This window comes from Microcaecilia unicolor, chromosome 1, assembly GCF_901765095.1.
Source record: "Microcaecilia unicolor chromosome 1, aMicUni1.1, whole genome shotgun sequence".
Lineage (NCBI taxonomy): Eukaryota > Metazoa > Chordata > Amphibia > Gymnophiona > Siphonopidae > Microcaecilia > Microcaecilia unicolor.
Genome location: NC_044031.1, coordinates 737939968 through 737962714, shown reverse-complemented (window position 1 = coordinate 737962714; position 22747 = coordinate 737939968). Strand labels below are relative to the sequence as shown.

At 44.2% G+C, this 22747-nt stretch overlaps 1 protein-coding gene across 1 annotated transcript in view; it reads right to left on the bottom strand.

The window, feature by feature from the left end:
• Nucleotides 1–1721, bottom strand: part of TICRR (TOPBP1 interacting checkpoint and replication regulator) — a 213342-nt gene extending 211621 nt beyond the window's left edge. Inside the window, 1 exon segment of the mRNA XM_030189695.1 lies at nt 646–1721. Within this exon segment, the coding sequence (XP_030045555.1) occupies nt 646–1299 (654 nt within the window). The 5' untranslated portion in view covers nt 1300–1721.
• Nucleotides 1722–22747: the final 21026 nt, after the last annotated feature.

The following is a 22747-nucleotide window of genomic DNA, read 5'->3' as shown; positions in this document are numbered from 1 at the left end:
GGGGTTGGAAGAATAGAAGGTGGTGGCGAGGAGGGTTATTATAGCTGCTCATTGTTAATATTGTTTTCTATTTGTAATTTATACACAATAGTTGCACAGCGTACTGTTCCTTTTTCTACTTTAATAAAAAAAAGATTTAAAGCATAATTGTTCGAAGCTTCTGCAGATGAGGACAGAGCCTGCAGGGCCAGGGCGGAGACAGAATTTAGAGAGGCGGGGAAGGAGACAAACTTTGTCCCTGTGTCACTCTCTAAGTGAAACAAAAAATTAAGAAATCAAACAGTATAACTGAATAGACCACATGTAGCATTTAGTAAACTGTTTTTTTTTTTGTTGTTGTTGCGGGAACTGCAATAAGTCTTCCAGTACACAGTAATTCATCTATCCTACAGCTGACATTCTAAATTGCCCATGATGAAATATCCAATACAAACTAGCTTATAAGTGGCTTCATAATAAAAATATTTCTCCCATTGACATTCTGTAATTTTTGAGCAAATAACTAAATAAGACCAATTATAGCAAAGAACAAAAGAATACAAAAGCGAAATGGTATGAAACTCTTACCAAACATGCAAGTTTAGGCTGGTTATTCATTATTTCCAAAATAAGTATGAGTTTTGATGGTATCAAGCTATTTATTACCTTTGATCGTTCCGTTGTGTCCACCCAACACAAAGTTATTTTCTTGTTAGTGATCACGGACTGAACACTCTTGGGTAAGAGCCTGTCCAGCACTTGTTGAGGGCTGGGCACCTTATCAGTTCGGTCCACGAAGTCAACCAACTCTTTGCCGGAATGTGGACAAGAAGAGAAGAGGAAGATGGCATTTCTACTTTTGGGAGCGATACAGTTTTCGGAGAGGATTTCAACCTCTGGAGACTCTTTCGGTAGGATAAGCCGACCCCCTCGGCGAGTCCTGTGCTGGGCCGGCTTGGCCGGGGATGTTATATCTGGTCGATCCCACTGGTAATCCAACAGGATCTCTTTCAAGGCACTCTGGGTGAGAACAGCTCGGGGACCTCGGCCGCGGGAAATTTCTGCTTCGAACCGCGACTCCAGCTCCTCCTCAAAGTCCAGCCAGCTGCGAGGACCCAGTTCCCGGAAATCTCCTAGGCGAGACGGCTTGGTGAAACGGGCGCCGGAGGAATCGAAGAACCTGAAGCCCCAACGGATCTGGCCCAGACCGAAGCGGCAGCCCAGGTAGTTCAGGAGCCGCAGCGAACTCAACCTAACCCAATTCTTCTGAGCCCATCCCGACGTGTCCACCAAGAAAACCACGTTGTGTCCGGAGGCCATACCAAGTGGCCTACGTGGCGCCGGGTAGACATTCACTCCCAGGCCCTAAACGAACCCCCCTCCCTGTCTCCCCGAAGTCGGCCAAGAAGCTCTGAGGCCCCTGCACCTCAGTAACTTTAATTGCAGAGTCTGACGAGTTCCTCCTTAGCTCAGGGTTAGACGAACCCAGGTCACCATTCCGCTCTCCTGAAGACCACATAAAGTACCTCAGGGCCGCTCCAGCTCTCGATATCAATGTATTCGCCTAAGCTTGGCTGGACGATTTGTTTTTGTACCAAGGGTGAGAGAGAAGGAACAGCCTAATCTACTATTAGCATTGCGCCAATGAAAATAGAAAACATCGCGTTCTCGTTCATTGTTCATCGTGTACTTTAATTCCAGGGGCTGAGAGGATCCAGACCCTTTCTCTCTCCCGCCGCCATTTTCTGCTTCTTCTCTCTACAGGCAGCGCAGCGCTCAAACCTCTCGCGCGCTTGCTAATCCGAACCTCCCATTGGCTCACCAGTGGGATCTGTTAGGTATCATTGGTCTGCTCGTTCTCGAGGAAACGTCTTTTCTGATTGGTTGTCCACTTTGACGTTCGTTTAGTGCGCATGTGTAAACTGATTGGCTCAGTCGTTCTTTTTAAACTTTAAAGACAGCTTGGCGGAAGGTGTTGTGGTTTTTGTTTGTGTTTTAGCCTCGTTAGTCGCTACTTTAATATCTATATATGGTTGGTCAGCTGCTACGGTTTTTCAATGTGATTTGCTGCTTTGTATGGTTTTGTGTAGGTTGGAAAGACTTTGGTATCAGAAACGTTTATGAGCGATGAAGAAACATTTATTTCTGAATTGGTGCAAAGCTAGAATGAATTCTGGTACAAGAATTAGGACATTTAACAGTATGGTTTTTTTTAATATTCTATAGCACACTTCCATAACTTTGAAGTAGTATGTATATTAGTATAAACATATTTGTAAAATTAAAAACTTTGTAATCTTCCTTTAATATTTTGACACCCAAGCCAACAGACAGGACTTAAAGATCTGGGTTTTCTAGCCCATTATAAACCATAAAATTGTATTTCTCTGTCTATCACCATCCTCTCACCTACCCACACCCATCCTGTTAGAATATCAATGAAATGCTTTGATGTCCCCATGCATACCTCCTACCCACCCCCACCCTGTCAGACTGTCAAAATAATGCTTGGATGTTTCACTTATATATACTATCTGCTACCACATTTGCTTATTTCCGATCTGACGAAGGAGGGCAACCTTCGAAAGCTAATCAAGAAATGTATTAAGTTACTAATAAAAAGGCCCGTTTCTGGGAGAGATGAAACGAGCGCTAGCAAGGTTTTGGGACAGGGGGAGATGGGGTTTGTAGGCTGTGGCGGCATATGGAGCGACGCAGCTGTCCCCGAAGCACCCTGCAGGCACAGGGAGGTAGCATTTGTAGCCTCGCAACCCATGTCCCCCGACCCCCCCCTCGAGGTACCTGTGAGGTCCGATCACGTTTGTTTACTTTCCAGCAGTGTGCAGATCGCGTGGAGCTCCGTAGTTTGCTGTAGTGTGGTCCGCCCTCATCGTCATGACGTTGTGATGTGAGGGCGGGGCATACGGCGCTTCAGCGTTCTGGCTTCCGTTTTCGAGGCATGGGCAAACCGGATATCTCTGGTGCCTCACAGTTCCGGTTTTGAGGGGCTTTTGAGGCATCATTTAGAACGTTGGGGTTGCGAATTATGTCCGGAAGGGGCGTGGCTGAGGGCGGGTCCTGAGTGACAGTGAGTGGTGAGTGATGCACAGTGAGCCTGATGTCGGTGCTGGGCAAAATAGTAGAGATTATTATAAAGAACAAAATTAAAGAACATGAGCATGGATTAATGAGACAAACCTGCTTATTTTTGAAGGAGAAGGGCGGCCATCTTCCAACACAAATCGGGAGATGGCTGGCCTTCTCCTAAGGCCGGCCAAATCGGTATAATCGAAAGCCGATTTTGGCCGGCTTCAACTGCTTTCCGTCGCAGGGCTGGTCAAAGTTCAAGGGGGTGTGTCGGCAGTGTACTGAAAGCAGGATGGGGCATGATTAAGAGATGACCGGCCTCGGCCGATAATGGAAAGAAGAAGGCCGGCCCTGACAAGCATTTGGCCAACTTTACTTGGTCCCTTTTTGTTCACGACCAAGCCTCAAAAAGGTGCCCAAACTAACCAGATGACCACTGGAGGGAATCGAGGATCACCTCCCCTTACTCCCCCAGTGGTCACCAACCCCCTTCCACCAAAAAAATTAAAAAACATTTTTTTGCCAGCCTCAAATGTCATACCCAGCTCCATCACAGCACTATGCAGGTCCCTGGAGCAGTTTTTAGTGGGTACTGCAGTGCACTTCAGGCAAGCGAACCCAGGCCCGTCCACCCCCCCCCCCCCCTACCTGTTACACTGGTGGTAAATGGGAGCCCTCCAAAACCCACTGTACCCACATGTAGTATTATCGAAACGTAAGATGGCTGCCCATCTTGTTCGATAATACGGTTGGCTCCGCCCCTTCCTCAGGTGGCCGCCCTTAGAGATGGGTGTCCCCGTTTGATTATGCCCCCTCAAAGCCAACATGGATTTAAGGGAAATCTGGCTCACCACTCTACTACATTTCTTTGAAGGGGTGAAAAAACATGTTGATAATGTGTATCTGGATTTTTAAAAGGCATTTGACAAGTACCTCCTGAAAGACTCCTGAAGAAATTAAAAAGTCATGGGATAAGTGTGTAGGGACAAATCAGACTCTTCATATGTTACTATGTAGAACTATGAACCCAATTTTCTTGTAACAGACTTAGCCTAATGTCAATTCCTATGCAGAGGTTTGTTCGCAGACCTCGAGCATGTTGCTGACACATCAAGGCCTGAGAGAGGCAAACAACTAAGACCCCTGTTTACAGAGCTGGGGGACTTCATGGTCAGAAAAAATAAGTTGTTTGATCCCACCAAGAACACAGTACTGGAAAACATCAGACTTTGTTATTCTAGTCAGCATGGCACCAAACCAGAAGAAAGGATATAAGAACCTCCTCCATAAGCCTGAGGCTAGCTGGCTGTTATCTTGGGCAGTTTACATGAGAGCTACAAACAGCTGGCACAAGCCAGCCACATGATGAAGGCTTGTTAATCTGTGGCATGGCCTGCTTGCATGCTCTTGCCTGGCTGGGGGGAGCTTACCTGCTGACTGACCATCTGGAGAGAGAGCGTCTGCCATCCCAGCTTTGCTGCCTTCATCAGATCCCTGATTTGACTTCAGTTCCTAAGTTTGTGAGTGTGAGGGAGCCTTTTCCATTGGTCAGATTTCACTTTTTTTCATTGGGTGTTGTGTCCTAAGAATTCAGGACTAAGTGCTCCTTTTGTCTGCTACAAGATAAGCTTACTGCTGCCAATATTTCTAATAAACCAGCTTTTCTATTTTTCTTATAATATTTGAGCCTTGTGTCCTAGCCTTTCAGTGTTATCCAGGACTAAGAATTCTGATCTGGTGGTCTCTCGAGGACGCTGGACAAGATGGCAGCATAGGCTTATTGCTCCCCTCACGTGGAATGCAAACCTGAACTTATTAACGTTTCTCGTCATCTACAATTCTCATCCCTTCTATCCACGCTCGCTGCCATGCCATCCTCCAAACCTTCGTCGCAAGATCCATCTTCGACCCCTTTACTGGGCTCAGACTTAAAAGTGATTTCTTGAGTCCAGATAAAATGGCGTCTGGAAAAGTTGCGTTATACTCTAACGATGCTGTAATGGAAGAGTTGAAAAACATAAGCGATTTAAATGTGCATCACTATGTGTCTTGAAATAATGCAACTACACAAGTGGTCTCTCAATATGGACATAGCCTGCAAGGTCTTCCAAGCATGGAGCACCCCCTTGGTAGATCCTTTTGCCACTCAGATCAACCACAAGGTCCCTCAGTTCTGTTTCAGGCTTCAGGCCCATTACAGACTAGCGTCAGTTCCCTTCTTCTTCAATTGGGGGACAGGTCTTCTGTATATATATATATATATATATATATATATACATACTCCCATACCTTTAGTGGGGAAAACTTTGTTGAAATTCAAGCAAGACTGTGGAATCATGATTTTGTTTGCGCTGTGCTGGCCACAACAGATATGGTTCCCTCTTCTGGAATTATCCTCAGAAGAACCATGGAGACTGGAATGTTTTCTGACCCTCATCACACAAAACGAGGGGTCTTTTCTACATCCCAACCTCCAGTCTCTGGCTCTTACAGCTTGGATGTTGAGAGCCTAGAATTTGCTTCCTTGGGTCTTTCGGAGAGTGTCTCCCAGGTCTTGCTGGCTTCCAGGAAAGACTCCACTAAGAGATGCTATTCTTTCAAATGGAGGAGGTTTGTCGTCTGGTGTGAGAGTAAGGCCTTAAATGAGATGAAAACGGTAACGGAATTCAAAAGTGTGTGGGATAAACGTAAAGGAATCCTGTTCAAAAGAAATGGATCCTCAGAAGCTTAGCAGAGATTGGGTGGCAGTACTGGAGGTTAGGAGGCGGGGCTAGTACTGGGCAGACTTCTACAGTCTGTGCCCTGAAAATGGTAGATACAAATCAAGGTCAGGTGTACATATAAAGTAGCACATATGAGTTTATCTTGTTGGGCAGACTGGATAGACCGTACAGGTCTTTTTCTTCCGTCACCTACTATGTTACTATGTTAAATTTCCTTGCTTGCCCTACACAGACCCTATTTGAATACCTTCTACATTTATCTGAGTCTGGTCTCAAGACCAACTCTGTAAGGGTTCACCTTAGTGCAATTAGTGCTTATCATCAACGTGTAGAGGGTAAGCCCATCTCTGGACAGCCTCTAGTTGTTCACTTCATGAGAGGTTTGATTTTGTCAAAGCCCCCTGTCAACCCTCCTCCCATGTCATGGGATCTCAACGTCGTTCTCACCCAACTGTTGAAAGCTTTTTTGAGCCACTGAATTCCTGCCATCTGAAGTACTTGACCTGGAAGGTCTTTTTTTTTGGTGGCTGTTACTTCAACTCGTAGGGTCAGTGAGCTTCAGGCCCTAGTGATGGATGCACCTTATACTAAGTTTCATCACAGTAGTCCTCCGCACACACCCTAAGTTCCGTCTGAACCAGTCAATTGTCTTGCCAGCATTCTTTCCCCGACCTCATGTCCATCCTGGCGAAAGCAGCTTACACACCTTGGATTGAAAGAGAGCATTGGCCTACTACATGGATCAAACCAGGCTCCACAGACAGTTCGCCCAACTTTTTATTTCTTTTGATCCTAACAGAATGTGGGTCACCATCAGGAAATGCACCATTTCTGATTGGCTGGCAGATTGCATTTCCTTCAATTATGCCCAGGCTAGGCTAGCCCTAGAGGGTCATATCACGGCTCACAATGTCAGAGCCATGGCTGCATCGGTAGCCCACTTGAGGTCGACCTCCATTGAAGAAATTTGCAAGGCTGTGATGTGGTCTTCAGTCCACACATTCACATCACACTACTGCCTTGAGCAGGATACCCAACATGACAGTCGGGTCGGGCGGACAATGTTGCAGAATCGATTTGGGGTCTAGAATCCAACCCCCCCCCCCCCCCCTCCTAGGCCCATTTTTATTCTGTTCCAGTCTGCACTCTCATTCAGATTGTATAGAATTTCAGGTTAATCTCTGTTATGTTCTCGCATTTGCAGGGTCCAATTGACAAATGTTTGTTGTTTATGGTGAGCCTAGATGGTAGGGGTTCCCCACTTGTCAGAATCTATAATCCTGCTTGTCTTTCTCACAATCCCTCTCATCTCCCTTTGAGTCGTGTCCTCTTTTTAATTTTTACTTTTTTTGCTCTAGTATAAAACTGAAGAGACCGCATTCTTGCGGTGGGTGGAAAGGCACTTACACATGCGTAGTGGTGCATGTCTCGTGCTCTACAAAGCTCTACTTATGTTTTCATAAGTCCCAGACTGGTTGACGCGGGTCAGCGTCACCCACTTGTGAGAATATAAAGCCTGCTGTCTTCGAAGAATACCTGCCACAGGAAAGTATCTTCGCTTTATTCATGGATTAAAATATTGTTCTAAGAATAATTTTGAACTGACCACATAATTGATTTTTGAACTTACTACTTAATTGATTTTGCAAGCATTGGAAAGAAGTTTTTTATGCCTGTGAGGTAGCTCAATGTGATCTGTGAGAACATTTGTAGTTGATTAAGTCCTGGATTGATTTCTGAGGCTTTTCCTCCCTTTGATGTTTGTTGATAACTATGTGTTGAAGTCAATGGTTTGAGTTTTATTGTGAGCACACGCAAACACTTACTACTGTGAATTTATATTAGTGAATTCTTTGTTGGTTGGTGCTTAAGCACCCCTCCCCCCACAATATTGACCACTCTCTTTGACTAAGTCCAGGGTGGGGTAATTTCCATTGAGTGTAGCACCCCCAATCATTTTGGAAAGTTGTCTCCTATGACAGAAGGCAAAAGTGAATTGACAGCAGGGGTGTGCTGGTAAATTTTTAACAACAGGCTCTTTCTCCGGACGTTGTCAGCTCTGCAGTTGGAAGGGCCGGGGGGGGGGGGGGAGCAACACTTGCCTCTCTCTCCTCCCTCCCTTCGTGCGGGCAGGCTAGGCATACCTTTGCTGGCAGCCAATAAATTGACTGCCACCACTCCCAACGTCTTGCTCTGAGCAGCATGCTGGAACTTCTCTCACATGCTCGAGAAGTCCCAGCCTGCTGCCCAGAGCTGGAAACAAAAAGTGGGGAGCAGCAGTAGTCTATTTACTTGGCTCGCAGGGCTCAGCATCCCCACCAGCAAAGTAAAAGATAATTCAGCAGTGGGCCCAAGCCCACATTTTGGGAGCCAGTTGTTAAAGTAGCCATGGAGGGCCCTACTTTAACAACCGGCTCCCAAAATTCTTAAAAACTTAACAACCGGCTCTTGCGAGCCTGTGAGAGCCTGCTCCAGCACACCACTGATTGAAAGTGATAGGGTCTATGATGATATACTTACTGCAAACAAGAAATTAGTGAGGTAAAGACATCATTTCTGAACTTCGCTATTCCCAGTGCAGCCAGTCTTGTTATCGGGAGCCGTTTTCCAACAGTCTGTACAGTTGCAAACTCCATGAGTGCTTTTACCGTGTCTCTAAAAGGGGATGAGTCATCAGTCCTCATAACACTCTATAACTCAAATGCCATAATTTCAGTTACTTAGGAAGAAGAGTCAAACAACTGAATGGAGTCAAAACAGGCTGCAGCTTCATTTATTGGGGAAGATTAACCCAAGCAACCATATAACTTTATTTAAAGCAAACCCAAGGGGGACAGCAAGGAGTCCATGTAAACAATCAAAGAAAGCATAAGTAAAAGTATGCCCCGCCATAAAAAGCTAGAGCAAAGCCAATCCTGGACCTCCAGGACAAAATTGTTATCTTAGGCTTAACGTTCACTGCCTAGATGAACCCATCAGTACATAGGATATCCTCACTGAAATTTGGCCATATATTACAGTATTGTATAGAACAGTGTAGAAAATGAGCACAAAATACAGCCTTTATTAATGCCATTTACAGCAGCTATACTCATTTTTGAAGCTGTTTTAGTGACATTCAGTTTTGATTTAATGATGTTTATATCTACATATGGGATGCTTTCAAAATAAATTAAAAAGCTGTCAAATAACTAAAAATATAAAAAAAATCTTTTGTCCTCAACCTTTTAAGGCACTACCTATCCAACTGGAACAGGCTTTTGACTTTTTACAGATGGACTATGCATAGGCAGTCTCAGTCCCTTATTTCTAATAATCTTTTACTATTTCTTTCAATAGCATTTGCTGTTTTGCTATTGTTTTGGGTGTACTTGTGACTCCGCCTACTTCCCGCAAGCTATGCCTACTGGCTTCAACCCATATAGTGGGCTAGATAACCTCGTACCGTCTCCTGTTCTCTATCTAAACTCCTTGTCCATAAACAAAGAGGGTGGGTGGGACAGGCGAGCACAAGGTTTAATAGACAGGAGACCAAGTGACGTCAAAATGTGGAAACCAATTAGGTCAATCTAAGTTTCCACTTCCCTGTGCAGCCGTCATTCCCGTACACTCAAAACAAAACAAGTAAACCTATGAGCTCCTGCATCCAAGTTGTTGTTCTGTATTGCTGGTAGCATTTTTATTAATGTCACTATATTTTCAAATATGTCATTGTCATGTGCAATATATGGATGTGTACATCTGTCTGGAATTTTGGAAGAGAGAAATAAGGAAATAAAAATAAAATTTTGGATGTACTCTGTAGAAGTTGTTTGCTTTTGCAATGTGATGGATGCCTGTTCTGGTGTGTGCATGTGATAAATCTTTGAATAACTGCCTATACTAATGGCTATGGATTTCTGATCATGTGGTATCATTAAAGGACAAACCTTTTTAAATGCCCAGTTGGGCATCTCCCTGCCCATCTTCAAATCCTTACTCAAAGCCCACCTCTTCAATGTCGCCTTCGGCACTTAACCACTACACCTCTATTCAGGAAATCTACACTGCCCCAACTTGACATTTCGTCCTTTAGATTGTAAGCTCCTTCAAGCAGGGACTGTCCTTTGTTAAACTGTACAGCGCTGCGTAACCCTAGTAGTGCTCTATAAATGTTAAGTAGTAGTAGTAGTATGTATGCTAATCTCAACTTTAAATGTTTCATACATAGCCATCTATTTGTTCCCATGATATAACTGAATTCTATTATTCTGTCTCACTGTATTTTCAAATGTAAGCCACATTGAACCTGTGTAAATAAAATGTAAATAAAAATCCTTTATCCTCCACCTTTTAAGACACTGCCTGCCTGCTGCATAGTGATGGCACAAGGAAAGAAAGTTTGGTCCAGTGAAGACTAACTCAAAATAGCCTGTTTCTTAGCTGGACCCTAGTATTACCATATTGAAAATGCGACCATACTATACCTCTGTGGTTATGCTCCACTAATAAAAGATTAACTGGGTTTCGTGAAAGGATTATATAAACTTAGGATGCATGACTGGGGAGACAAACATACCCTTATTTATTCAATATCACAATTCTTCATGTACATAGTAAACATAGTAGATGACGGCAGAAAAAGACCTGCACGGTCCATCCAGTCTGCCCAAGAAGATAAATTCATATGTGCTACTTTTTTATTTGTACTGTCCTCTTCAGTGCACAGACCGTATAAGTCTGGCCAGCCCTATCCCCGCCTCCCAACCACCAGCTCTGGCAGAGACCCTATAAGTCTGCCCAGCACTATCCCCGCCTCCCAACTACCAGTCCCGCCTCCCACCACCAGCTCTGGCACAGACCGTATAAGTCTGCCCAGCACTATCCCTGCCTCCCACCACCGGCTCTGGCACAGACCGTATAAGTCTGCCCAGCACTATCCCCGCCGTCCAACCACCAGCCCCGGCACAGACCGTATAAGTCTGCCAAGCACTAGTCCCGCCTCCCAACCACCAGCCCCAGCACAGACCGTATAAGTCTGCCCAGCACTAGCCCCGCCTCCCAACCACCAGCTCTGCCACCCATTCTAGGCTAAACTCCTGAGGATCCCTTCCTTCTGCACAGGATTCCTTTATGTTCATCCCACGCATGTTTGAATTCCGTTACCGTTTTCATCTCCACCACCTCTGCAGGAGGGCATTCCAAGCATCCACCACCCTCTCCGTGAAAAAATACTTCCTGAGTCTGCCCCCCTTCAATCTCATTTCATGCCCTCTCGTTCTACCACCTTCCCATCTCTGGAAAAGGTTTGTTTGCGGATTAATACCTTTCAAATATTTGAATGTCTGTACAACCACAAAACAACCCTTTAGAGTGTATAGTGTTCATAATGAGCTCCTTTTATTATCGACCAGATACAGATAAGAGTTTTCAGTTTGGGCACAGTATAAGTTATCACAAGAACAAAATATGAGAGAACCAGTGGTGCTGCATTAGGGGCTTATAGCCCATTTATGTTTAAACAAAAGAGATCTGCATGAAACAAAATATTTATTTTTATTTTGACTTGCCCCTGCAACATGTTCAAAACAGAATAAACCATTTGTGTATCTAAAAGGTAAACTTCTACAAAACAGATGAAGCTGTGATTCTATCTGCCCCAATGAAAGGAGAGTTTAATTTTACTTCCATTTAATTTCAATATATTCCATCATCTTTATAACACTAGGCTTCCAACCACTGTTAAGATGAACCCATCTGGAAACAGGATATCCTCACTAAAATTTGGTCATCTGTATTGTATACAGCGTATTTATTTAGTTAGTTTTTAGTGTAGAAAAATGAGCACAAAATACAGAGTTTAAAATTGATGTTTCTACCAGCTGTAATAATTTTTCTAAGCTGTTTTGGTGATATTCAGTTGTTATTTCATAATATATCTATATATGGTAAGCTTTCAAATAAATTAAAAAGCTGTCTAATGAGTAAAAAAGAAAATCTTTTGGCCTCCACGTTTTAAGGGAAATGGGACTTGATATATTGCTTTTCTGAGGTTTTTGCAGCTACATTGAAGGTAGTTTACATATATTCAGGTACTTATTTTGTACCAGGGGCAATGGAGGGTTAAGTGATTTGCCCAGAGTCACAAGGAACTGCAGTGGGAATCGAACTTAGATCCCCAGGATCAAAGTCTACTGTACTAACCACTAGGCAGGGTTGCCAGATGGGCGGTTTTCCCGCCCAATTGGGTGGTTTTCCGCAACCCGCCGCAGGAAACTTTTGCCCGCGGCGAGTTGCGGTTTTTTGGGGCTTTTTTTTTTTTCGCGCAGGTTTTGGGCGGTTTTTTTGGGGGTGGGGCTAACGGCGACAGAGGCGGGGTTTGGTGACGGCAGGGGCGGGGCTGATGATGGCAGGGGCGGGGCTGATGATGGCGGGGGCGGGGTGATTACGGAAGGGGTGGGGCTGATGACGGCGGGGTGGGGGTGATGACGGAAGGGGCGGGGTTGATGACGACGGGGGTGGGGGTGATGACGGAAGGGGTGGGGTGATGACGTCGGAGGTGGGGTGTGTGTGGTTTTTGGGCGGGTTTTGGGTGGGAATTTTTTTTTTAATTTGGCAACACTGCTAGGCTACTCCTCCACTTGTTACAAATGTTCCAACAATAAAGAAATGATGGCTGTGCGGGGGGGGGGGGGGGGGGGGGGGGGAGTGGAAACAGAGATTACCAAATTGGCTACCTTGCTCACAGTGGACTAGATAGGCTCACTTCCACTCAAACCTCCTAAGCCAGCTTTGAGGAGCAGGAAGGAATCTTGTTACGTTTTAAACCGGTGGCCCAAACCATTTCTTACAGAAAAAAGGAAGGCTCCTATTGGAAGAGTCCTTCCCACTGTAAGATTAATTTTTTTTTTCCTGCCCAATCGGGCAGAAGAAGCTTCCGAAGCCTTTACCCGTCCCACTAGACTCCTCCCGCTTTCCCAAGTTCCCACAGTGACAGGCCTTGGCGAGCAGCACTGCCGAATAGTGCACGCCATCGCAAAGGTCCTACCTCGGAGGTCAAGATCCCCCTTCCTCCGTTACCAGGTTAACTGGGCGCCGTGCAAGCCATTTGCACTTGAGGACTCATGTGTCATATACCTTCAGAAGTCATTCCTTTTGCAGTTTGGGAGCATCAGTAGGATCATGTCACCTGAAAGTTCTTAATGCCTGCATTCAGGAAAAGGCTATCTATCAATCAAGATAATTTTGCCTCTTACGTGGACAAACATTTTATGAATTTCACTGTTTCCTTCCTAAGCTTTCTTTTCCTTCAGTGCATTTCAGTAGGCGATAAAGCCAATTCTTCCTTATCAAGAGCTTTATAGCCATAGCCTGTATGCAGATAAGGAAGGGGCTGTCGTCATGAGCTATCTGCCTTCGGTTTTGGGGAAATAAAGGCACACACCTGCTAAATGGCTGGAGCTCTGGCCGATTGGGCAGAAGTAATTTGTCATGAAGGGAAAAAAGTAGACAAAAGACCAGTGTGCCCATTGTATGCCATTAGTGCCCCCAGCCCCTGGCCAGGGGGAGGAGGAGCAGAAGAGGGAGCTTTGATGGAAAATGCAAATCGTTCTCCCTTGTCTAATTACCACGGCAGGGAGGATCGCTCTCCTCTCCTGTAATTATGTTGATTCGATTAATCCTCCAGATTGGCAGCCCAAGTGCATCAGAATGCAGGTGGGAAATAGCTTGCACTGTAATCACTGGGCATTAAAAATGAAATAGGACGGGAACTGACTGGCTAAGTCTGGCTTGACAAATAACGGTTTTTATTTTGCTTGGAAAAGACGTGAGCATGAAGTGCGAAGGCTTTCATAGTCCCTTTATTGCTGCGAGCATTATCACAGCTGCAAACCATCCAGTTTCCAGCACTGCTAGATTCTCCTCAGACCTCCTGCAGAAAGACCAAGAAAAGGTGTAGATCTCTGCAGTCATGGGGTCGATTTAACTAAGGTGAATTAATGCTTTAACGTGCATTAAACACTTGGATAATGCAGGCTGTTAATGCACATTAAAACAGCATTAACGTGTTTACAGTAACAATAACGTGCTTGCATTACCATTAATGTAGAATAATGCAAATATTTAAATGAGCCTCAAAGCATTCTAATTTATTTATTTGTCCATTTTATATATTGGCTTCTCCAGAAAGGCTCCAAAGCAGTTTCCAGCAATATCCAATATAGAAAAATAATAATAATAAATAAATAAAATCAAAGTAAATTTATATGGGTGAATTTCATCAAAGGTAGTAAACAAATCCTAATAAGTAAATAATACACAGCATACATAAAACATATAAAACAATATGAATAACAAGATTAATTCTATGCAACCAAGAAGAGCCAGGATTTACATCATTTACAAATGGAATGCTGAGCAGCTTCATTAATATTGCGGTTAGCGCAAAACGTGTTAATGAGCTTCAATCTATGTTAATCTGCCACAATGTAATTATACTTTGGGCTGATGCAAAAAGCGAACGCCAGCTTTTAGCTGTGCGGATACCATAAGGTATACATAAGAACATGAGTAGCCATACTGGGTCAGACCAATGGTCCATCTAGCCCAGTATCCTGTTTTTCAAACTGGCCAAGCCAGGTCACTAGTACCTGTTGAAACCCAAATCGTGACAACACTCCATACTCCAAATCTCATGGCAAGCAGTTGCTTCCTATGTCTGTTTCAATAGTAGACTATGGACTTTTTCTCCAGGAATTTGTCCAAACCTTTTTTAAACCCAGATACACTAACCGCTGTTACCATAGCCTCTGGCAAAGAGTTCCAGAGCTTAACTATTCATTGGGTGAAAAAAAATATTTTCTCTTGTTTGTTTTAAAAGAATTTCCATGTAACTTCCTTGAGTGTCCCCTACTCTTTGTACTTTTGGAACGAGTAAAAAATCGATTTACTTCTACTTGTTCTACACAGGATTTTGTAGACCTCAATCATATCTCCCCTCATCCGTCTGTTTTCCAAGCTGAAGAGCCCTAACCTCTTTAGCCTTTCCTCATACGAGAAGAGTTCCATCCCCTTTACCATTTTGGTTGCTCTTCTTTGAACCTTTTCTAATTCAGCTATATCTTTTTTGAGATACGGCGACCAGAACTGAACGCAATACTGAAGGTGCGGACGCACCATGGAGCGATACAAAAGCATTATAGTATTTTCAGTCTTATTCACCATCCCTTTCCTAATAATTCATAGCATCCTGTTTGCTTTTTTGGCATATTATCTACAACACTTACATTTTTTTCTTGGTTACTGAACCCCAAGGTGGACCCTAACATCAGATAACTATGATTTGGATTATTTTTCCAATGTGCATCTCCTTGCATTTGTCCACATTAAATTTCATCTGCCATTTGGATGCCCAGTCTTCCAATATTTCACAATCCGCACATCTTTTAACAACCTTGAATAATTTTATATTATCTGCAAATTTAATCATCTCAACTCGTCATTCTGATTTCCATATCATAAATATGTTAAATAGCACTGAACCCATTACAGATCCCTGCAGCACTCCACTGTTCGCCCTCCTTCATTGAGAGAAATGGCCGTTTAGCCCTACTTCCTGCCCATGAGCAATTGCAGGATGGGGGTTCAGTGAGTGTTTACTTCAGCACGGCATATATGGCCACACATTGCATTCAAATAAATGCATATGCGGCCATTAAGTGTGCCACGCCAGTGCCCAAAACTAAACCCATGGCCTCTGACCCCAGATTCTATAAATGGTGAATGAATTTTGGGGTGCAAATCAGAACATGTAATCGATTTATGCATGGAACTGGTTAACAAGCCAATTGGCACCAATAATAGGATGTTAAGCAATTATTGGCACTAATTGGGACTAATTAGTAACATAGTAAACATAGTAGATGATGGCAGAAAAAGATCTGCATGGTCCATCCAGTCTGCCCAACAATTTAAACTCATATGTGCTACTTTATGTGTATACCTGACCTTGATTTGTTTCTGCCATTTTCAGGGCGCAGACCGTAGAAGTCTGCCCAGAACAAGGCCCACCTCCCAAGCACCAGCCCCGCCTCCCCCCACCAGCTCTGCCACTCAATCTTGGCTAAGCTTCTGAGGATCCCTTCCTTCCAAACAGGATTCCTTTATGTTTATCCCACGCATTTTTAAATTCCGTTACCGTTTTCATCTCCACCACCTCCCACGGGAGGGCATTCCAAGCATCCACCACTCTCTCCGTGAAAAAATACTTCCTGACATTTTTCTTGAGTCTGCCCCCCTTCAATTTCATTTCATGTCCTCTCGTTTTACCGCCTTCCCATCTCCAGAAAAGGTTCGTTTGCGGATTTATACCGTTCAAATATTTGAATTTCTGTATCATATCACCCCTGTTGCTCCTAGGATTTACACGCATAACTCGCTAAGCGTATTCTGTAAAGTGATGTGCATAAATCAGACCACATGGATCTAAAAAGGGGGTGTGGCCATAGAAGTAGCATGGGTGGGTCATGGCTACGGTTTGTGTGTAGTATTATAGAATATACCCGATTTGTGCCTAAATTAGTTGTGTCCTTTTACACCAGGTTTTAGTTGGCATAAATGGCCAGAACTAAATTTAGTCACAGAAATGGGCACTACACATACCGTGCCTAACTTTAGGTGAGGTTTATATAATAACACTAAGCACAGTTTTGGCACTGATATTTTGGGAACCACATATTTATTTATTTGGATTTTGCTGACACCATTTTCAGTAGTAGCTCAAGGTGAGTTACATTCAGGTACACTGGATATTTCTCTGTCCCAGGAGGGCTCACAATCTAAATTTGTACCTGAGGCAATGGAGGGTTAAGTGACTTGCCCAAGATCACAAGGAGCAGCAGTGGGATTTGAACTGGTCATCTCTGGATTGCAAGACTACTGCTCTAACCACTCCTCCACTCCACTCCGCATATAGAATCTAGTCCTTACTGTGCAAATTTTTCGCCAGATCCAGGGCAGGCAGAACTCAATCTGACATCCCTGCCTGGTTAGCTATCTGTACTGGCACCCTCTCCCCCACCCCTACCGGAACAGACTGACGTTCCCTAGTATCTAGGGCAACCTCCCCCCACCCCAGCATCTAGAGTACCCATATGAACCCCTTCCAAATCATTGTTTTTAAATCCCTGCTATCTAGGGCACCTCCCACCCATTACTTCAACCTCCCCCTAACTAAAAAAAAAAAATCCATGGTGTTTAGTGGATTTCCTTCCAAGACCCCATACCTCTAAGAGGCAGATGCATCAAGCAAACGTTAGAAAATCTAAATCGTTAGTCCCTAACGATTTTTAAAAAACGAAGAATGCACCAAAACAACAAGTCACACATGCTCGGATCGGTATTGAAAAGTACAATGTATCAAAGAATCACAATACACGTCAGTAATCGGCCCCTAAAGCATGCGCAGAGCAGCCAATCGTTATGTTAGCTGCTCTGCGCATGCCACAAACAGCCAAAACACAAGCACATGGCTCCAAAATCAAAACAAAAATAAAAAAAAGGGTGGGGGGGGGGGCAAAGGCGCTCGTGAGGAGCGTCCTGTATGGCAGTCCTTGCCCCCCCGCCCGAGGTCGCCGTTTCCCCCCCCCCCCCCCCCGCACGAAAAAGCTCAAATTTTAGCAGCCCCGGGCCGGCCCTCCTCCCTTCCTGTGTCTTCTCCCACACTAGCTCCACCTCCCGCCATGCTCCGGTCCCGTGCCCTGCCCCCGCCGCCCCCCTTTGGTCGTGGCTGCCGCTCCCCCCCCTCCAACGACCCCCCCTTTGCCTTACCGGCCTGTGCAGCGCCTCTCACCTCTGCTGCACGGGCAAGAACAGCTGATCGGGGGGGGGGTGGGAAACGGCGACCTCGGGCGGGGGGGGGGGGGGCAAGGACGGCCATACAGGACGCTCCTCACGAGTGCCCCCTCCCGATTTTTTTTTTGGTGCTGAGGGAGAGGGGAGCAGCAGCGACCTGGGGCGTCAATAAAGGACGCCCCTGACGCGCGTTTTCGCCCCCCTAGTTATTTTTTTAAATACATTTCACTTTTAAACTTGTAGCTGACAGCCCTAACGAGAGGTACAGACCTCTCATTAGATTTCCTGCCTCTTTCCTGCGTAAAGGCAATCGGAAAAGGTTAGTGCATCTCGTTTCAATGGGTTTTTACACTAATTGCTCATCTCCATTCCGTTTTCGTTAGCTGCTAGCTTCCTCGGTAAAAGCCCTTTGATAAATGCAACGGATCAAAATTTCCTCGTTGGAGGGTCATTAAAGGCTCATTAAGCTTTAGTGCATCTGCCTCTAAATGAGGCAGAAGGAGTGAATGGAGATCACTGCTTTGGGTGTTGTAACCTTCCAAATGGCAGTGCCTTGCTTGCATGGTGCATTCTGGAATAGCCCTATATAAGCAATTTAATTGGCCAAGAGCTTCTCCTGTCTAGTTAATTTGCTTATTGACCCCCCAAGGGATTATTTGTATTTCTTTTGCTCAGCTCCAAAATGGTTTAGTAATACTAATCTAATGGAATTGCATACCTTTTTATATCCAGTGCTTTAACAATTTTTTTTTGTCTGTGATATTTCATATTCTTTTACACTGTTCTGTCACGGAGCCAGAGGGGTGAGCCCTTGGGCTGCAGCTGGATTTATGCTGCCTAGTCAACCTGGCGGTTAGCTAGGCCCCGGTTGGCGGCAGCTGAGTCAGTCCTGGTCTAGGTTCAAGATAACAGAAAGCAAAACAGCCAAGATGACTAACAGGAACAAAAATAAAAAACAAAAAACAAAATTATGTAGAAAAACATCAAAATTTAAAAATAATCATCAATAAAAACGTTTAACAATAAAATAATCATAAAATATGTATTTAAAAATATAAATACATAAAAAATAATAAAAAAATACATAAAAAAGACGACACTTTGGTTGTAAAAATTAAAAAATAAACTTTATTAGTCAAAAATTAGGAGGGAGAAAGGGACTCAACACAGCTGTGTTTCGGCCGTACAGGCCTGCGTCAGGAGTCTTCTCACCGTATGCCGATTACTAATTCTATCCAATTGTGGGAGGAATATATGTGTCTCTTTTTTGATACTGTAGCGCTAAATCATACTCGAAACAAAGTCGAGCAGAAAAGATCGGAGCAGCGTCTCATGTCTATGAAATCAAGATATAGACAAGAAAAAGCAACACTGGGCCTTCAAGAAAGAGACAATGGCAGTCCTTTATTGTGAAAAAGACCCGACACGGGCCGTGTTTCGACGCACAAGGTGAGCTCTTTTTCTTAAGTATTCAATGGATATTTAAACTCACCTTCTTGTTTCACATTAGGCAATTTACTCAGACTGTGTGAACATTCCTGCTCATATATTGTGAAGACACACTTTGGTAAGCCCTTCCCCCCCCCTTTTTTCATGCAGATATATATTGAGCACTGCTTGCTCACAACATACAAGTTGCCATAACACTCATGATACTATAATATTTACAGAGTGAGTCATATCACAATAGGTTAATATATCATATTATTTTAATTCATTATATGATTTTGTAAATGGTGTTATTAATGTGTATATGATTGTACATAATGGTTCATGGAAGTTTATTTTAGTTATTTCATTTTATTTTAAACACTTTGGGTTTTCACTGCCAAGTTCTTCATCCTCATATATTTATTTTTAATATTGTATTGTATATCTTATTATTTTTATGTTTTTGCATTTTAATTGTTTATTACTTTATGATATGGATGTTAATTTTTGTGAAATGTGTATTTATAATCATCTTTGTGTTTTTATGTTAGACCCTTGAGGCAGGCGCTTGTGCGCCAAAACACGGCCCGTGTCGGGTCTTTTTCACAATAAAGGACTGCCATTGTCTCTTTCTTGAAGGCCCAGTGTTGCTTTTTCTTGTCTATATTGTATGCTTGTATGCTGTATTACCCTCTCTTTTGTGATTACGTATGAAATCAAGATAGCCAGAATATGACTCAGTCTGTCAGGCTAGAGACAGGGCAGGCGGAGGACCAGGAGACAAGTTGGAATGAAGATGAGGCTAGACTGGAGATGGCCTGACCTGAGCTAAAGCCAGGCTGGACTGGAGACATTCTGGATCTGAAGAGAGCCTGGGACTGAAGACAGGCTGGAAAACTGGCAGCAATGCTGGAGAGGAGAGGTGGCAAGGCTGGAACAACTGGAGGCGACGCTGGAGTGGAGGGGTAGTAGAACTGGAACAACTGGAGGCAACACACCTGACATGGCAGGAGACCTTTTGCAAAGGCAATGCCGAACAGGCCTGGATCCAAATTATAGGTCTCCAGTGAAGGATGTCATCAAGGTCCCATGAAGCTCCCGTACTGGCTCTTGAAGCCTCCCGGCACGTGCGAATGCCTAGTGAGCCGGCGCTGCCCAGCGCTGGATGCAGTGACTCGCGTCCCCTGCCTCCAATGCTTATACGGAGCGGTCAGTGAACCCCGCTTCCGACGTCGTGGAGGGGTGGCCAGCAGACCCTGCCTTTGGCTTCTCCCGCTGGCAGGAAGTAAGCTGGGGCATGGTAGCGACTATGAAATATTTTTAACAATTCTAGGCTTCTTTTTAGACGTTTCCACTGGCCTTTCAATTTAATTTTATTGTTTGATCTAGAGCTGCCATTACTGATAATGCCTTTTAAGAAATTATGGTGGCTCGTAAATACTGTTGAGATTCCCTTAATACTATTGCAATCAATTGAAAGATTATAGTTCAGCTTTTGTTGCATATACAATGTCCTTTTTGTTCTTATTTTCATGTACTTTTTGAAAGAATAAACAATTATTCCACTCAGGATTTTATAGACCTCAATCATATTTCTCCTCAACTATCTCTTCTCCATGCTGAAGAGCCCTAACCTCAAAGGGGAGTCATGCCATGCCCTTAATGATTTGGGTCTGTCTTCTGTGTACCTTTTTCTGTTCCTCTATATCTGTTTTGAGATCCAGAAATTTGCATAGGCAAGTGTGTACACTACAATTGTTGCAGTGTGTTAAATTACCCTGTTTGGCAAGCGTAGTTTTACTAGTTTTTGAAAAAAAACATGCAGTTTTAGCATGCGAACTGCAAGTTTTTCATGCAAATTCATTGCTAATGAATGACTGCAATACAAAGTTATGAAAAATAACTCTTCCTATATAATAATTCTCACCTCAAATGTTCTATGCTTGAGACCGTGGCTCCCTGGCTGCAAGTGGTCTGCGAGGCAGACACGCACGGACGTCACTGACGTCAACACAGCTGATTCCAAGGCAAGGGGAGGAGTATGTTTCCCTACTCCTCCTACTGCCTCGGAATCAGCTGTCACCCCCACCCCGTGCTACGGCCCCCTCGAAACCCACCCCCTCCCGCGAACCTGTCGATCCCCCCCCGGAACGCCGAAAACCGCATCCCCTCTTCCCGCCACTGTTGTGCACTACCTTCGGGTGGGTTCCTCAATCATCTTCTCAGAAAGTTTAACTCCGTGCGTCTGACGTCAGACGCATGCGTGCGTCTGACGTCAGACGCACGCAGAGGAACTTCCAGACAAGATGATTGAAGAACCTACGGGAAGGGAAGAACAACACGGCGGCGGTGGCAGCAGTTTTCGCTCGCACGGGGGGGGGGGGACGACAGGTTCGCGGAAGGGGGGGGGGTTGGGGGGGCCGTAGCAAGGGGGGGGGGGGGGAGAATTGTCTGCCTAAGGCCTGTTTCCTTGCCTACAGAAACGGGCCTTTTTTACTAGTTAGCTATAAATGCAAGAGGTTGTTCCAGCCTTCGTGACTGGGCTTATTTACATAGTACCTGATTTCAAAATAACCTGCACAAAAGAATGAAATAGCACACAATCTTTTGTGTGAAGTGTGGTGCACCTTGGTGCAGCAGACTCAGATAACTACCTTATCTGGTTTTTCTATAAGGGTGTTTAAGGTAAGCCCCTTTAATTCCAGTGATACAGTTCCTCTAATGGTATTTGCCTATAGTAAAGGCCACTGGGCTAGTGCCACTGCTCATAGGTTTCATCCCCCTAACTAAGGGGTCGTTTTAGTAGGCTGTGAAAAAGTGACCTTGGCGTGACCTTATGCGGATCTTTCCCACGCACTAAGGGGGTCTTTTTTACTAAACCGCAGTAGAGTTTTTTGCTCCCGGTAGAAATCAGCTGGCAGTAAATGCCAAGACACCCATAGAAATATAATGGGCATCACGGCATTTACCATCAGCTGTTTTCTACCATGATCTAAAATTGCTACTATGGCTTAGTAAAAGACCCCCTTAGGCCGACGTTCTACGCGGGGCTTCCCCAATTTCAATTACCTAGACTTCGGACTCTTCAAAATTCTGCAATTTGTCTGTTGTTTGGAGCAAAATGCTTCGATTCTTTTACTCCTTTGTTCTTGGATCTTCACTAGTTACCTGTTTCCTGCCACATGCGGTATAAATCCTGTTGCTTTCAAAACATTGCATTCTGGTAGTCTTGCATATCTTTCTTCTTTAATTATCCCTTGCACTCCGTTCACTAGATGCTAACCACTTAGTATTACCGTCCCCTAAACAAGCTTGCTATGAGTCAACTCGAAACTCTGCATTTTATTTTTTGGCCCCATCTCTTTGGAATACTCTGCCCTCAGCTATTAGGGCAGAACTTTTTCTTACTAAATTTAAAAAACAACTTAAAACATATTTCTTTCAATTAGCCTTTCCATCCAGTTCTCATTGACCTTGATCAGCTTGTTCATGTCAGATTTGCACACACTTCAGCTAGCGGTTTTAACTGTTGATGTTTGCTATCCTTTTGTGTATCAATGATTTGTTTTCTTTCCTATTAAATATGGCGTTCTGTTTCCTTGTTTGGATTTTATATTACTATTTTATATTGTTAACTGCTTTGTCGTATTGTGACGTAAAAGCGGTGTCACGAAATGCCTAGCCACTTGCCTGGG